Source organism: Apteryx mantelli, chromosome 3 (assembly GCF_036417845.1).
Source record: "Apteryx mantelli isolate bAptMan1 chromosome 3, bAptMan1.hap1, whole genome shotgun sequence".
NCBI lineage: Eukaryota > Metazoa > Chordata > Aves > Apterygiformes > Apterygidae > Apteryx > Apteryx mantelli.
In genome coordinates, this window is record NC_089980.1 from 63,730,789 (window position 1) to 63,748,240 (window position 17,452).

The 17,452-nt window shown below is 36.5% G+C and overlaps 1 protein-coding gene across 1 annotated transcript in view; it reads left to right on the forward strand.

The window, feature by feature from the left end:
- The window catches only part of UTRN (utrophin), a 401,902-nt gene that overhangs the window by 286,555 nt on the left and 97,895 nt on the right, over window positions 1–17,452 (forward strand). Inside the window, exon 55 of the mRNA XM_067293529.1 lies at window positions 8,996–9,125. Coding sequence (XP_067149630.1) covers window positions 8,996–9,125 — 130 coding nt within the window. The remainder of the gene's footprint in view (window positions 1–8,995; window positions 9,126–17,452) is intronic.

Sequence of the window (17,452 nt, forward strand, 5' to 3'; positions counted from 1 at the left end):
ACTTGGTCATAGAAGGGGGAAACCTCTCTAGGTACAGCCAAATGTGAAGTATTGAATATTCAACAAGTAGCTTTCTTGAAGAAGAAGCAAACAAAGAAGGTAAGATCAGAGGATGTGTGCTAAGTATGTAGCACACCCAAAACCCATTAAAATAGGGTCTTCACTAACCTTTTTGGAGAAATCCAGAATGAGTATGATTCTGAGGACCTGAGTAGCTCATGCGTCTAGGAAATTGTGTTAACACTGAGATCTTTGTCTTTTCAGATTACTTTTATGTTAAAAAAAAAAAAAAAAAGGAAGAACAAAAACATAAAACTTCAGCAAAACTTCTCTGGAGATAACGATGTCTTTGGCAGCAGCTCAGGGCTGCAGAGGGTTTTGTTTTGTTTTTCCAAAATACATAATTGGTTCCAAGTCTGGTAAATAAATAGTTATAAGCCTTTCATGCTTTCCAGTGTCTAAAACTTCACATTCCGTAGAGCCCTCTGTACTTCTCAGGGTAACCACGGCTTGGTTATCATTGACCTAGAAACACAAGTTAATAAAGTCTGCTTTCAATGGGCTAGGAAATACAAAATCCAATTACATAATATTATTGGTACTGGAAGGCATATTAATGCATATCATTATGCCTCTTTTCTCTGTAACCTTTGCTCAATTAAACAGTGTCTTCCTTCCTCACTAGTTGGATTTAGATCCTGCAGCCTCTCTAGGGAAGGCAGGGCTTAGAGCGGTTCTTCCTGTAGAGATGAGAGGTTCTCCTTGGGCAAACAACTTTGTGTGGAAATCTTTATTTTATTTTTTTATATTATTTTTTATGTTCTTTTTAAAATTATTTTATTTATTCTTTAAGAAAAAGTGTATTCTCATACTCTTTAATGCAAGAAATGCATTCAGTCATGTCCTTTTTTTAATGCAATCTGTATTAAAACTAAGCTTATCTCTACCATTATGATGTAGCATCAGATTCTCTTTTAGTGCCGAAAAGAGTCCTTTCAAAGTCTCTGCAAGGTTATTGTAAGTGGAAACTTTCCAAAAGAGGTTTCAAAATGCCTTTTTATGCTTTTAGAATGCTATTAAAAGAATTGTAGAAAATAGCCTTCCTTTTTTTTTTTTTTTTTTTAACTACTTCAGCAAATTCAGGAGGAAGCTTACTTAAGGGGTCACCATATAAATATCTAAATAGATGAGTTTGAGATTGTCAGTTTCCTAGAGTTTTAAAAATATTAGTAAAAGCTTTATGTTTCATATCTGTAAGTCTCAACAGGAGATGATAAAGCATAGTTTACATCCCCTATCACTTTGGCTCTAGGCTGTATTACTGTAAAGCATTTTAAGTTTGAGGAGTACTTACAGATGCTTATATCATGTAATGCATATCTATAAACATGTACACAGAAGGTGAGTAATATTTTCAGTGAAGAGCCATGAGCTCATTCACCCACTGGAGTGGGAAGGGAAGTTATCAAGAGACTAATAGTCTTAGCGAAGAAATAACCCTATTTCTGGACTGAAGTATCTCTTTTGACAAATCAGAGGGAAAGCCTTAGGAAAGCTAACATTTATTGGCCTTCTGGCAAAAGATCACCTGTGTGCATAATTTAATTCTTTCTTTTAATTCTTTCTTCTACCCACATCTGTGGTCTTACATTCCTGCAACTGTTGCTGCTTGATGCTGCTGCTGTTTTTGTTTCCCTGTGCATGGAGGGAAAATGTATTTGTTACAGCTATGGCTCCTAGGTCCTCTCTTGTTTTATGAATCCTAGTCATTGCCATTCTATTTTGTATACAGCAATAAAGGCTGGGAGTAGAGGATGGTAAACTGAGAGATAGTTTAGAAAAACAGTCCTTGCTATTCGCTTGTCTTTGGTTCTTTTTGGCAAGTCTTTTGCCAGTGATGTGGGATATACCTCCAAGTCCTAATCTTTTGTTCAGGTTCATTTAAAGAAAATGAATCTGAAATGCTCAAGTTTTATTTATTACTGAGGCAAACAGCTGCTTTTTCACTATGATCTTTGCTGTCCTTTCCTTATTCTGGTGTTGATGTAGGGCTGGATCTCTTCTGCAAAGCCCCGTGTGTGCTGCAGATGTCTTTATGTATCATGCTGTGTATTATGTACTGCTTTTCTCCTTCCCTATTTCTATTGCCATGTAGATTGAATATGAAATAACAAAAAGTAAACACAGAGTGAAATGCACCATCTCAAATGAAATATTAGTCTTTATTTGAATGCGCACTATATCAGCTGGGGTAAAAGCATTAGAAAACTGACTTTCTCATGGAGAAGTGCCCAGAGACCAAAATAATTTTGAATCTGTATGCATGTATGTTATACTAAATAGTGTCTGACATGAAAGAACAAATTTTAAACATCGCTACATGTATCTTTCTAGTTCATTCTTCAGTGGTGCAGTCAGCTGGCACAGACTCGGACAGTCACAACCTTGATTTTTGAGTGATTGTTATAAACAACCTTTTTCTAGTTCTCTTTTCTCAATCATCCTACTCATTTTCCCAATCCTACTATATGCCATGGATGATTTTCCCATTTCTGTTTAGAGTATAAAAGTAACAGAAGTTTTTCAAGCACCTGGTGCAGGATGAAGATGACTGAGTAATTAAATGCCACTGGAGCTGCTGATTGGCACATAAAGCTACAATGTGATAAACAGACATGAGTTACAATAACATGCGTCTTCTCTTCCTTGAAAGAATGCATAATGAAACCTGATTCAAATATGTTCTGGTTTTAAGAAACATCTTGTGTGTTTTCTTTGAAATTGGTTCTGCTTTCATCTGTTGGAACCATTAAGCTGATCTGCTCCTCTAATTGTTCTATACAAGCCTGTACAATTCAAAAGGGGGGCAAAAAGGCTGTAAATTGACAGTACATAATCTTGGAAGCCCACTTACTATGCTTGAAATAGAATTTTAAGATTCTAACTGAAGGAAGTATGTGAAAATTCATGAATAGCCAGAGTTTTTCTAGCATTGTAATTCCTCAAGGGTAGAAAAGCTCCAGCTACAAGGCATTCCCAACAGAAATCTTGGAAGGCCTTGGTTTAGCAAATTCTTTGCTTGTAAATTCAGGCAGTAAGTTAGAAGATGTTAGCTTGAAAGAAGAGTTAATTTAATATGAGAAATCATAGACTTCTATAATGAAGAGAGGGCATACAGATTAGATTAACGTGGTATAACAATAAATAATATGTAATTTCCCAAGTCATTATGGGAAAACCGTGAGTTTCACAGTTACTGAAAGAGGAACAAATCAAAATGGACAGCAAGTCATTGACTAATGATGGCAATAAATCAGGGATCTAACACTTTTGTTCATTCTTTGCCCTAAGAGAATCAACAGTAGTTGACCGAAGGATTATATGTAGTGGCTTCATGGATTGTTCTTTGGCATCTTCAAGACACTTGAAAGATGTCCCTCGTATCTGCAAAATGAATGCTGCGATGCTGTTGATCAGTTCTTGCTTAGTGTGATACTGCATAAAACATTTCAAGAGTGTAGTTTTGTGAGCCCTGTCTATCACTAGAAGAATTTTTTCAGGGCTAAAAGGAGGGTTTTCTGAATTATCATTCTTGGTTAGTGTTACTAAAGGTCAGCTCTGAAAACTGCTTGTGTGACATTGCTTCAGCATGCCAAGTCTTAGGGTTTTAGGGATTTTTTTTTTCTTCTTTTCTAAGATTCAGGAACTTCTAAAATTAGTTGGGGGGGGGGTTCCAAGAGTTTTTAAAAAATCTGTGTCCTGGTTTATGTAAGATTTAAGAGTGAATTTACAAATGAAATAAAAGTGTTGAAAGGATAGACGTCTAACTTGCTAATCTGTCACTGATCTTTCCATAAGGCAAGTAAAGCTTGCGTTTTAAACTACTGCCTAAAGTATACTGTACTTGTGCATTTTAGGATTGTAATATGAAATATGGTGGTATGAATTACTACTAAAATTGCATCAAGTCTCTTTTTGTATGACAAATATGTATTTACAATGTCACTGTATTTTTATTTATATAAAGGAGCATCGTGTGTGCTCAGAGTTCTCATTTCTGTTTTGTATTCACATCTGCATACTTCCTATGGCTCTCAAAAAAGATATTTGCATCTATGTGTTTACCTTGTTAGTGGACGGCTTAGGTGCGAAATTTTGAGTTGCCACTTCAGAAGGCGCAAAATGAAGACAAACAGCATAAGTCCGAAAGCCTTTTGCTATAACTTTATTATTTATTTAATCTATACACAAACTTTAGTCCTAATTTTCTTCTACTTTCCTCTAGCTAAAGTATAGCTAGCTACAGGTAAAGAATTCTCCCACAAGCACAGCCTGTGCAACGTTCGAAGCCCTAGGAATGCTTTAACTATTTTAGTCCTGAATGACAAACAAGGGGGAATGAAGGGACATAGTAATATAACTCTCTACTGAAAGAGGACTACCCATTCTGAGTAGCCATTTTGGAGATATCTTTTGCAAAACTAAATAAAACTTCAAAATACATTATTGCACTTCTTGAGTATTGCATAAAAATCTTTAATACAGTAATAAAATTCAGTATTACAGCCTTTATGTTCCTCGCTGTTTTTTTTATGACTCATTTTTACTCTCTGTAGTGTTCTTGTAGATCTGATTTTTCCAATGAAATCCTCTCTCTCCACTCAAGACTGATGAAATTTAAGCTAGACATTAGAATTAAGTGGATTTCTCTTTTTTTTTTTTTTTTTTTTTTTTTTTTTTGCTCTCTTGAAGAGAGGTTTCTCTGGAAGGACAAGAGTATACTACTGATATGTTTGGTTATTCTTGCATCATGTCCTCTCCTTGCTATTCTTTTTCACTGGCAGAGAAAAAAAACAGACAGGGAAATAAATTGAGTATTGCTAAAGAGACAGAATACAGAGATACAGAAATGCTTTCAGGGTTTGTAAAATATGGATGATTTTGAAGGGCTTGTATTTCTTCAGGAATTTTGCTTTTAGAATACTTCAGTTTCTCTAAAAATATATATATATATCGAAGTACGGTTTTGCTTGTAAATTACATAGTTTTTATGTTTGTTATTGAATGTAGTATATACTGAGTCCCACAAAGAAGAATGAGACTGATTCTGCTTATTGCTAATAAAAAATCTTAGAGATAACACTATTCTGAAGAGTTTTTTGTATAAAAAAATATAGTTAATGGTGACTGTTTGAAGATGGGACCATATCATACAAGTTCCTAAACATAATGGAGGTTAGCATATTTTCATTGATTAGTTTTTGCAATTTTTTTTAACTGGAGCAGAAGTAGAGTGAGAAGGAAAGGAAGGATTTGGGGAGATGATGAGGATAAAGGAGTAAGTTTGGGGGGAGGGGGGAGAAGAATATCTTTCTTCCTGCTCACCCAAAGACAAGAAGCAGGAATTTGGGGGTTTGTGGCAGCAAGAGACTTGCTAATCAGCAGGGTAAGGTGGGATCTGTGAGATTTTTGTGGCAACTGTTTTCGGTGCATATGGGATGCTGAAAGAATGAGCGTAGCAGTCAAGCAGGGTGGTTGGTGACAGAGCCTGGGAAAGCTGAAAGTGTGTGTGGCAGTATATAGGATTTTCAAGTTACAAAAGAAGTTGAGAGTACGGAGACTAAGTTATGGCAGTTGAAAAAAGCTTGTGTTTATTGCACAGGAGCAGGGCTTCAGAGAGCAGACAGCCCTGGTCCGAGCATCGTACCCAGAAGTATAGCTTCATAGCTTTGAACCACAAGCTCACAAGGTCGTTCAGGCTGGAAGGGACCTCAGTTTATCAAGTTTTATTCTCGTACTGGGAAGGCCTGAAGCTGAGCAGTTCTTTAGATGAGGTCTAATGAGTGTGGAGTAGAGGGGAATAATCCCTTCCCTTTGATTGTCTGTGCTGCTGTTCATACAGCCCAGGACGCTGGTGGCCTTCTCAGTCGCCAGGACACACCGCCGGCTCCTCCTGCGCTCCCTGTCTGCCCAGACCTCAGGGCCTTTTCCACACAAGCTGCTCCCAGCCAGGATTGCTGCAGGGGGGTTATTCCTTTCCAGGTACAAGACTGTGTTTGTCCCTGTTGTATTTCACAAGGTCGGCCCCCTCCTCTGGCCAGTCTAGGTCCCCATGAATGGCAGCTATGCCCTCAAGGCTATCAACTGTCCCCCTGCCAATTTGGTGTCATCTGCAAACTTGATGACAGTGTGCTCTTCACTGAGAAAGATGTTAAACAGGCTGGGTCCTAAGACAGACCCCTGTGATACTCTGCTTGTTACTGGCCTCCAGGCAAAGCACGACCCATTAACCGCCACCCGCTGAGCCTGATCATCCAGTCAATATTGTACCATGTGGTTGTACGCCCATCCAGCCCATAATGTCCCTACTTGGGTACAAGAATATTGTGGGCGATGATGTAGGTGGAAACATGGAGGTTTTCAGTAGTCAAGATAAGGGTTTATGCAAGAGTGTTGAGGGAAAAGGTTGAAGTTATGTAGGAAGAAGCAGGGAGATCTCCCTCTTGAGGAACGTCTGGGCCCAGGCCAAATGATTTGGATTACAAACATGAATAACTATGGTGATGACTACGATGCTGATGCTGATCCTGCTGATGAAGAAGCATTGTAAGGAGAGATTAAGAGGTTGACTTTTTGCCGTTCTACTCTTAAAGCAGATGGTTTGGCTTCTTTCATAAGTAGATTTCAGAAAGACAGTTGAAAGGATTTGGGTCAAGAGAAGCAAGTCTCCCTGATTCAAAAAATCAGTAAGCAAGTAATTACAGTTGGCTAAATGAAATTCCTGTATCTGTAGACAAGTCATGTGGGAAAGTAGAGAGACAGAAGAAAGTAATATTTTTTGAAAAGGAGCATGGTTGCTGGTAGATAACTGCTGAAAAGAAAAATGATGAATCAGACAGGACAAAATGAAGTACCAGCTCCCAGATGACTGGGGATGTGCTTCAGGAAGGTGTAGAAGCCAAGAACTAGTTTGGTCAGGATTGGGAACAGAATTTTAAGGCAGAAGTTTAAAATGCAGATATTTTTGTTTTATACTGAAATGCTATTAACAGAATGGCTTAAAAGAATGGGAAAGGTAATCAGGTTGTAATTGCTGTATTCAATGTTATGTGCTATGTTGCCTTTAATTTTTTTTATTTTAGTTGCTTGGTGTCTAAGTGATCAGGGATCACAAAGAAAATACTGTATTAGAAAGAAATGTTTTCATGTGCTCTGTGAATGTTTTTGTTTCGTTATGTCATTAGTGAAAATGTTTTGAATTTCTGAGGCAGTGCTAGTGATGCAAGAAAGGAATGGAAAAATAGTGAAAGGAGTGCAGTAGCATTTTGTTCTGTTTCACTCCAGCTAAAATGTGTAGTCTTTCTATGTTTGGGTAAGAAATTAGAAAATAACCTGGGCAGGAAATCAGGGAAGGATTACCTGACTAATCGTCAGTACTTTGAAACAACTTCTTCAAAATCTGGAACTGTTCATAATGGAAAAGTCTTGTGGTGAAAATCCCATTGCTAGTTCTGTTGGATCCTGTGGATCTTTTCTAGACGCTTCCTCTTTAATGAATAAGTTCATATGATGCCCTGTTGTCACCTTAACAATTCTCCAAAATGCCTCTGAGGATCCTCTCTTCAAAAGAATCTTTTTTCTTTTGCACAAAGAAATGTGCAATTGCCCAAGAAAGTCTTGAGCAAGGAATCGGGAGAAAAATAAGAATTTAGCTTCTAGAGGAAGTGCTAGTTCAACATGTTTTGTAGACAGAAGAGCATAAATAACTTGAGCCATCCAGAACTTCTCCTCGTCCTTGCATTAGTACTGGCTAATGGCTCTGGCGCAACTGTAACACTTTTACACCATGGGTTGGAATCTGGGGAAAAGAAGCCTTTTCTACTCTCAGTCCTTATTTTCCTCTAGGAGCTATTTTCTCTAGTGGAAAGCATTCATCTTGTTATGTAGTGTTGTGAACTCCACTGACTAACTACTTTAGTTGAGCTGGAATGGAGACTGACTGCATTTTTATCAGTAAATAAACCTTATTTTTTATATTAGAGATAAAAAATACATTGAAAAAATTCAAGCACATCATTTTAATAGTATTTAAATATCTTCTTTTGTATTAAAACTAGTAGAAAGTAATACAAATAACTCATGCAAAGCAGATTCTTTCTATCCTGGACTGATTCATACTTTTAAAAAATTGTATGGAACAAAATGCTTTATAGAAAACATTATTACAGCTGATGACTCATGAATACTATTTTTGTTTGTTTTTAATAGGATGGTTACGCTTAACTCTTTAAAAAAAAAAAAAATCATAAGCACTGGAGAAGAAAATATCCTGAAATTCACTTCTATTATCATGAAAAATATCTGTAAGAAAAATTGTAATTGCCTCTGTGTACAAGGATCAAAATATTTTAGGCTAATTTGAAGAATGTCTTTTCCTAATGTGTTCTCATCATCCCAGTGTTCTGATTACATATGTTCTAAATTTTAAAAATATTGTTAAACAAGAAACGGAATAAGAGGCAGCATTTTCTAAGGGATGTAAAGTGCTTTTGCAATTCTCACTAGCAGTTGTGAATTTACCTTTTAAAGTTTCAGTGGATCAATTTTCTGTTACGCCAGCTACCAAAAAAAAGAAAAAAAAATCTGTTGTAGCAATCTATATCAGCAATCATGCTAATAATGAAACTTGTAAAGTTTTTTTCTGAAAGGGCAGTATAATAGTTTCCTTTAGGTGAGTGTTTTAAAACCTGTCATCATCATCTTTCTTGTATTCACTTCCTCGAGTTAATTTTAGAAAAATCTCTACCCTTTATTTATTTCTTGCCATTTCTGTTTTGTAAAATGTAAATTTTATCTTGCAGTCTGAATTAAATGTTGGCTATTACTCACACAGTAGATAGGTCTGGTCAGAGAGGTGAAAATGGAAAAAACGTTTTAATGTCTGTTATTCACGACATCAGGTTACAAATGGCACTCTTTTTTCCTTTTGCAAAAGGCACTGAGGCGTGAACTGAAGGATAAGGAGCAAACCATTCTTAATGCTGTGGACCAGGCACGAGTTTTCCTTGCTGACCAACCCATTGAGGGGCCTGAGGAACCGAGAAGGAGCTTGCATTCAAAAACAGGTCAGAAAATATTCTCTTCCTGTTTGGAATAGTCAAAAGGAAAGAAAAAGTACTTACATGTCCCTTGTACTGATTTTGTATCCCACTTGCTTGTTTAAGCTTTAGGATTTTCCATACCATGTACTGATTGCTTTTATTTCAAGGTTTTGTCTCAAATATTATTACTCTTGCTTTGGAAATACCCAAATTTTTAATGTAGCAAAAAGGAAAACCTCTTATATTTCCTTCTTCAGTTATTGATTCATAACATTGGTGTCATCAGTTCTATTATTTTTTCTTTTTTTTGGGGGGGTACAGTATCAAACATACACACCTTAAATACAGCCAGAAAAATAACTCAAGGATGCACATTCAAATCTGTATATGTTCCTATTGCAAAAGTTTACCCCATAGACGGAAATAGAATGTAGTCTGTGTTGCATGTTGTTAGAAGTAAAAGGAATCAGCTTTAGGAAAGCAGTCGGTACAGAATCTTAAAGATTCAAACTTCAGCTGAATTATTGCTAAGGAATGAAAGACAGCTATCCTAGAAATGATATTTGCATTACGTTGTTGAGATATTTGGCTATATCAGAGCAGCAGGGAGATGATAATCCCCCCCCCCATAACCACAATTTAGAAAAACATACCGAATATCATTATAATTACAAAAAAAAATATCATGTTATATTTGGAGTACAATTAAATCATAGTATTATTTTCTATTATAAGCTACAATATTCTAAAATCTTACTACTCTAAATTACATAAGAATTATTCCTGGAAAGAGCTTGTGATTTGTAGAAATGCCAGTTGCCTTAAGATGTGAATAATTTACTGTTCTGTGTAATTTACAAAATTACAATATAGCTACTTCTGTCCAGAGTTAAATTTTTTTCTTCTTTTATGTCTTTGGATCTCTGTAGCAAACTTCTCAGTTTTATTCAGTGGGAAAAACTTATCTTTCCTGCATCCATGCTTGCTTTGTGTTACTTCGGTGCACATTTTTATACGGTTCTCCTATTCCCTAATTTGACTTTGCAATAAAGTTTGAATAGCTGCTGATTAAAGCCACTGAACAATTTTCCCCCATGGCTATTTCTTGCATCTTAGCTGCTTTACTGTATTGTACTACTTTCTGTTTTGAAATCCTGATTCCTGTAAACATTGTGCTTGTCTTTACTCACAAATCTGTCTGATATATTTCATCTGTAATGCTTTATTTTGTCTAAACTGCAAGAAACCTTGCAGGTGAAAAATAATGAACGCTGATTTTATATTTATTCATTCAGTCACAAAGTCTGAAGACATAAGTCTCCTTTCAAAAGCCATAGAAACACCCAGGGCAAATGAAGCCAGAGCATAAAACGTTACCAGTGTAAAATGTTCACTTTCTAGCAGGACTTAATATCAATAATCTAGCAAGTGTTGACAGAAAGTGCAAGAGCAAACTTTAGATGATGACATGCATCATAAATTCTTGTTATGCAATTTTGTTTTTGTTATTATATATGTGTGTGTGTGTATTTACATCTTGTGATATACAGATGGCAATGAGAACGTAATAGCAGGGAAGTTGATGACCATGGTAAGCTGCATAGCAATAATGGTGAGGCAGATGGTCTGCAAGTGATTTATGAATGTCTCCTGTCCACTCATCATATTTCAAAACCAATTGGATGCGATCAGACTGGGAAGCTTCATAGATGTGCATTAGGTTTATTTTACTCTTCTTCTGTAGACACAGATTTCCATATGTCCTAGTTCTACGCTAGGTGTTCTTGTTTTGAGTACTATAGCACTTTCTATAGGTTAACAGGCTTTCAGGCCAAAAAGTCTCATGGAACCATCTACTCTGATCTCTTATGTGCCATAAGCAGTTAAATTTCAACCAGGACTGAGTCTAGTAAATTGTTTTGTGGCAAGTAATGCCACTGATCTCCAGAAGGATGCTTCTCTATGTTTGACGACATCCAGAGACACACATTTTTTCTTCTGGTTAACCATTTTCAGCGAGAGCTGTGGGTGCGGACTTATGTTTACTTCTGAAAATGTCTAATTTTTTATTTTTTCTGTCAGCCTGTCAATTACTGCTATTCTCAGCACTAGCTATAAATATAAGTAGCTCCATTAACTTCAGTGAAGTACTCTCAACATTACTACAGGTGAAGGAATCCCGTTTTGGATTGTAAACTGGCGGTCTGTTTTTTCAGATAATCTTGTGCAGTGAACAGCACTGTAAGATCATGATCTAAACAGATGGTTTGGCTGCTTCTATATTACAAACAACAAAAACTTTTATTTTTAGAAATCATAGTTACAGTAATTGAAAAATCACTATTTCTTGGAGTTAGTTTTTTACCTTGTGTAAAGGCAGGGGTGTTTAGGTGGTGGGTTAGCTACTCCAAAGAGAAGAAAGTGTGAAAAACATCCAACCTTTTATCCAGTCCCTTAAGATACACAAAAGCATGAACAGTGCTGTTACTTCGTTGCCTGTTTTGCAAGAATTAAGTGTATGTTGGATTAAATGTCTCGTGATTCTTGCAACATCTATCATCCTCTCTCTACAGAGTCTTCAAAATCATGGTGAAATCCTGCCACATGATTCTAGTGCAGCATCATTTCAGTCTCATGGACATTGTAATAAATTAAGACAATCTGAGTAACCTCTTCACATCCCTCTGACGTGCACAATCACTACTTAATTGAAGAAAGCATTACCTTACTAGAACATCCCGTGGCTATTCATAATATTTAAAAATAGAACCTATCATATCTTTTCAGACATCATCTTTGAAGCTTTCTCTGCTCCTTTATAAAACACACACTACAAATTAAACTGAATCATACTGTAATTTAGTCTTTGTATCAATTGTCTGATTTCACCTAATTTGCACTTGGGCTGTTAAGTAAAAAATAATTCTGTCTAGGCATAAAGTATGCAACAATATCTTAATTTTCTCCTTATTCCAAGGACATTGGCTGTGGAGAATTCTCTGTGTTCAGTCCTTGACTGATACACTTACTTGCTGATTCTGAATCTCTTTCCTCTTTCTTTCCCTTCTTCCTCTTGCCCTTGCCCATTTTTTTTCCTAGATTTTTTTCATGCCGGGAAATAACATTGTTGCTACAGGGCAAGCAGTGAGAGAGATTCAGGAAAAAATTGATGAGAATCAGTTTTGAACTTGGTCGTACAAGACCTATTTTAAGGACTTTTGCATAGAGACACTTTGTTATGTCCCAAGAAGACAGAGTATAATATTTGTTATAGGATGCCTTATTATATCCTATTACTGCTTGTAACGTTTTTGTGACATAACTGAAGTTAGTGAATAAGTTAAGTCAGGTCATGAGGTAGCCTTGGTTTCATCTCCTTTCCTGTGTTGGCCTTCTACTGTTCCATATGGTAATTGGCACATTCAAACACTGCCCCTTGGTGTCCAAGAAACTTCCTTTGGAGTTAATTTTATCCCTCATCTGTCTTCTCTTCTGATCCCCTTCCCACCTCCCCCCACCCCATATTTCCTTAGGGAGCCCCATCACAAAAAGTATGCTTTACCCTTTTTTTGCCTTTGAACTTCAGCAACTAAATGGAACTGACTGATAAACCACCAGGCCAGCTGCTGAATTTTATAGATGAACAAGATAAGGAAATTGGAAATGTTCGTGTTTTTTAGCTTTGTTGTGACTTGTCTGTGGTATAGTAGAAAACTTAGAGAATTATAATTAGCTGCTTGCACATCTTTAGGTCTATGGCATAACTACAGTTGGCTTCTCAGATCCCTGAACTGTTAGTGAATTTAGAGGCCATGGGAAACACACAAGAAACCAGAAATAATATTTTCTATCCCTGGGGTTCAACAGATCAATGATACAGCTTTACTGAAATTCTGTCCTTAAAATTCCATTGATGTAGTGAGGGAGTGGAGCTAATTTTTTTAGAAGATAACATAAATTACATCCCAGCAGATTAGGCCACTACATTGATTCCCACTGTAGTAGTGAATATTTCCAGGAGTCTGCAGTATTATTGATATACTTTAGTAGCTTCTAGTCTTGTTAAGGCAATCAGATTCCTAGCCTTGAAAGCTGTTATTTGGTAGTGAAGGTGGTTGTGATAAATGCATCATTTAAAATTAAGTATTTACCATCTGTTATCTCCTTTTATTTATAAGTGCAGAAACCCTCTTAAATCAGGTTTGCATCACAAGAGAAATGTATTAATATGTGTCAGTGAATTACATACATATATTTCATTTAAACTAGCAGGAACACAACATAGTCTCCTGTATCAGGCATAAAAAAAGGTGGACCCTCTTTTTTTCTTATTGAACACATTCAGATACATTCTCTGACATTTTTTTCTCTTAGCAAGGAAGAACTTACAGAAATAGGCAATTTACCTTTTTCTAACGTATATATAAGGCTGCATTTCCATTCCCAGCTGCCTTTGTGAGTCCACATAGCTATTGCACACTGCTGGAATAATTCTTTATTTTCTGCTACTCAGCTGGACTGAGTATGAAGTCTCTGAGTGTGAAGATTAGAGGAAGTGCTTAAGACAACAGCATATAAGCCACTGAAAGTCAGTGGAGTTCTCCTCCTAAATCAATTACACTTTGAACATCTCGGCCTGTGTTATAATTTCAGAGCTTGTTCACTTGTGATTTTTAAGAGTTTTTTTTTTTTTTTAAAGAAACTCTCAAAAAGTAAAAACTGGAGAAGGATGCAGCTATCCATGAGATAAGCCCAAACTGATTAGATATCCCTTTTTCTTTCAACTAGATCTGTTAGTCACCATTTAAGTTTCATCTACGTAAAACACTTTTTCTAGTAGAGCCCTGAAATTCTTTTTGTGGTGTCTACATGGTTGCCTGCCTAAAGTCATATCAGTAAAGTTCCAGGAGTTGTTACTGTTTGAGTGGCATGGAGTGCAGACTTAGAGCAGTGTCAAGCCTGAATTTTGAACAGCTGAACCTCAGAAACACACTCAGCCTGAGGGCATAGACAATAATAAAATTAACCACTTTCTTAAATGCGAGGACTTTGGGATGTGACCAGAGTAGTATTCATTCTTGACCCATATGCTATGTTATGGCCTTGTTTTATCTGAAATAATGGAAGCTTCCCAGGTGGAAGCCACGTTCCTAAACTTTAACTGTTGCCCTATTTTAAAGACTGCAGAAACCATCATAACCTTGTCTGTAAGAAGTCTCTCAGTTATGCTACTAACAGCGCAGCTGATTGATGGATGTCAAAGGTCAGGACCTTATTTGAAAGAAAATTCCTTTCTTAAGCTCTAAAACAAACATAACTAAATGACATTGTAAATAAGCTTCAATATAGCAAATTGGAAACTGCAGAGTATTAAGCAATGTAAAGTATACAGAGGAGAAGACATGCTGAGGAAACTTACTTAGAAGGTTGGTGAGCAATTCAAAAAAAGTTCAGAACATGGGTGTTTTCTTAAAATCCAGTGCCGTCAAAGGACATCATCAAGCCAAGAAGCACTATCTATTGTTCTCCCTGGCTTTTCTTTTTATTTTCTATTTTTGTTTTATTTTCAGTAAAATAGATTGTTTTGGTTGTGTTTGAAATGCAGTTAGGGGATGTGTATCTATTTCCTTCAGTCTTTCTTCGGTCTACCTGCCGTACGTGCTGTGCCAAAAAAAAAAAAAAAATCTTTACTAGTCTTTGGAAGAATAAAAGGCCTCTTACAATCTGCAGCTGCAGTGCTTTGAAGGAGAACATAGAATTGCTTCCTTGGTTGCCTAGAGTAACTAGAATACCATGATGATGATATGCCTGTCTTCATTAGTACTCTCCCTTCAACAGGAATTGGAAGAAGACATAGTAGTTTGGTGATTCTGTAACACTACTGTTATCTTCAATTTTTTTTTCTTGTTTTGTAGCAGGCCCAGGCTAAAACTGAATTTATACCTGCCTTATAGTCCTGGAGCAACACTAGCGTCAGACTTCTGCTGTGCAAAAATATTATGATCTTGCTTTGAATCATACCATTTATAACAAAATGGCAGCTAGTTTTTACTGAAAAGTGTGTGTTTTGATTATACTGATGAATTACACTGGTTATACTGAAAAATATGCTGTTCTCAGGGTTGCTGTACTCTTCTTTAGCTTTCTGGAGATAGATGGTACGGGAAGGCTTAATCATCTCTTTTAACCAGAAGGTATTTTCTCTTTATTTCAGCCATCGTTTTGCATCCTTCCCACCAGTGCGCACTGGGAGTCTCAATGACCATTATTTAAGGGATATGTATATATATATATATTTGCTAGTATTGTTCTCATTCCTCTTTATCTGGAGACCACATTCCAGACTCTTTCCAGAAATACCTGCATGAAGTTAACAGCTTTGGGTATTCATTTTCTCTGCTTTTGCAATGTCGTCTTCTACAGACCAGAAGTAATTTGTCTTCTGTCCTGCAGAGGCTTCCCTCCTTCACTCCTGATTTAATTATTTCTCTCATTTCTGATTTCATTTTCTCTGTTTTGATAAAATAAAACCTAAATAGATGAAAATGACTGTACTTTTTGTTTATTTTGACTGCATGTGCAATAGATATTTGAAGTAGAAGAAAAAGGTGACATACCAGAATGTTGCATGGTTGCTTGCATGGCTGGATGCTAATTGCTGCATTTCCAAAATAACCAGTTGTTGCTTGTTCTTTAAACTTCCTATTCCTTTAATACTTTGTCGTAAGTAAGTTTTCTGTTGGGGTTGTTAAAAACTCAGAGAATACTTTCATTGGAGTGATGCTGAAGACTTCGTTATGCGATGATAATAGTACTTTTGATTCTTCTGCTTGCAAGTTTGACAATATGACAATTTGACATTTTTGCCTGCTTAAATGCTCTGAAACTGTACGTAATGATAACAGTACCATTTCATCCATTGTTTTTTGCCACAAAGATTCATTGAACCAAGGAAGAGAAAATGTTTGACATAATTAGAGAAAGAGGGGGCATTACATCAGCTCCAGTTCTAGTATGCTTTATTAAGAATATAGTAAAAATAAGGGAAATTAGCTTAATTATGGCGACACAGAAAGAGATCACTAACTCGGGTTGGAATGCAGGGATCAAAGAAGGTTGCTTTAAAATCAAAGCTGCTAGAGTCAGGACTAGCTTAATTCATCTGAAATAAATTCTTAAACAAGAAGAATTTTCTTCTTCCTTAACTTTCCAGGGTAAGTATTCTCCATATATGTAAGCATGCAAAGAAACTAAATGCTGTGAAGTCTTGAAATTTTTCCTCCCGTGGTGGTCTGTCTCTGCTAGAGACACAGGAAAACTCGGTTCTTTCATCACTTTGTGATAAAAGATGCTTATTAAAATAAAGTTGTTGCTCTACAGAAGCAGTACTTTTTTTTCCTCCTTTTTCTCCCTGACTCCAAGGTCAGTTAATATCTTTCCTCTCTGGTAAACAGATGGTCCAGTGAATATAGGCTTTTCTTACTTTCTGAGCAGCTGCTGAAGTGGAGATAATGTAATAAGTGCCATTAAAAAAAAAAAAGAAAGGGAAAAAAAAAAGGAAGGCTGACCAATCAGGAGACTTCGCACTAAGTGGGGACAAAAAAGCAAAGACCAGTATGTAGTGTTTTTATCACAGCATAAAGGAACTGTGTTTGTCTGCCAGTGTGTAATGACAGACTGATGAAAAGAATTCCAAACTCACAGGAGAAAATTCTTTCTGTTAAGACATTTTTTATGAGGCCAGGTATACAATTCTACCCTCTGCAACCAACATCTTGGTGAATGTGATCTCTGCTTGAAAAACGTAATGTGTTGCTCAGGAATAAGTTGGGTTTTCATGACTGAAAACATGAAGTCATGTAGTCATTTATCTCTTAAGTGAATAGATGCTGAATGGTTTTATAGCTTGTGAAAATGTCTGGCTCGCTTTAGTTCCACAGTAAATGTCTTTTTAAGGCAAGTTTACAAGCATTCTCAAGGCTCTTGTAAAATAAAGCAATCTTGCAATGAATTAATATTTTTCAAACAAAATATGCAGCAGATGCCCTTGCTCAATGACACCGATTTGACAAATGGTCTTCAAATATCTTTCCACAAATTCAAAAGAATGTGTATGTTTTCTTCTCTGTTCTGTTTGGTTTCTTATACCACCCTAGTTGACCCCAGTTTTCCCTTCCAAAAGAAGGATGTAGTCTGTCAAGAGCTGCCTTGTTTTAGCTGGCCAGACAAATAAAATGAGGTCATCCTTCCCCTTGTCTGTCCTTACTCATTGCTACAACCACTTGTTTGTTTTTATTGCTTCTATCTAATTAACAGAGAGAGAAGCACCCATTGTGTCTAATGTGTCAGTA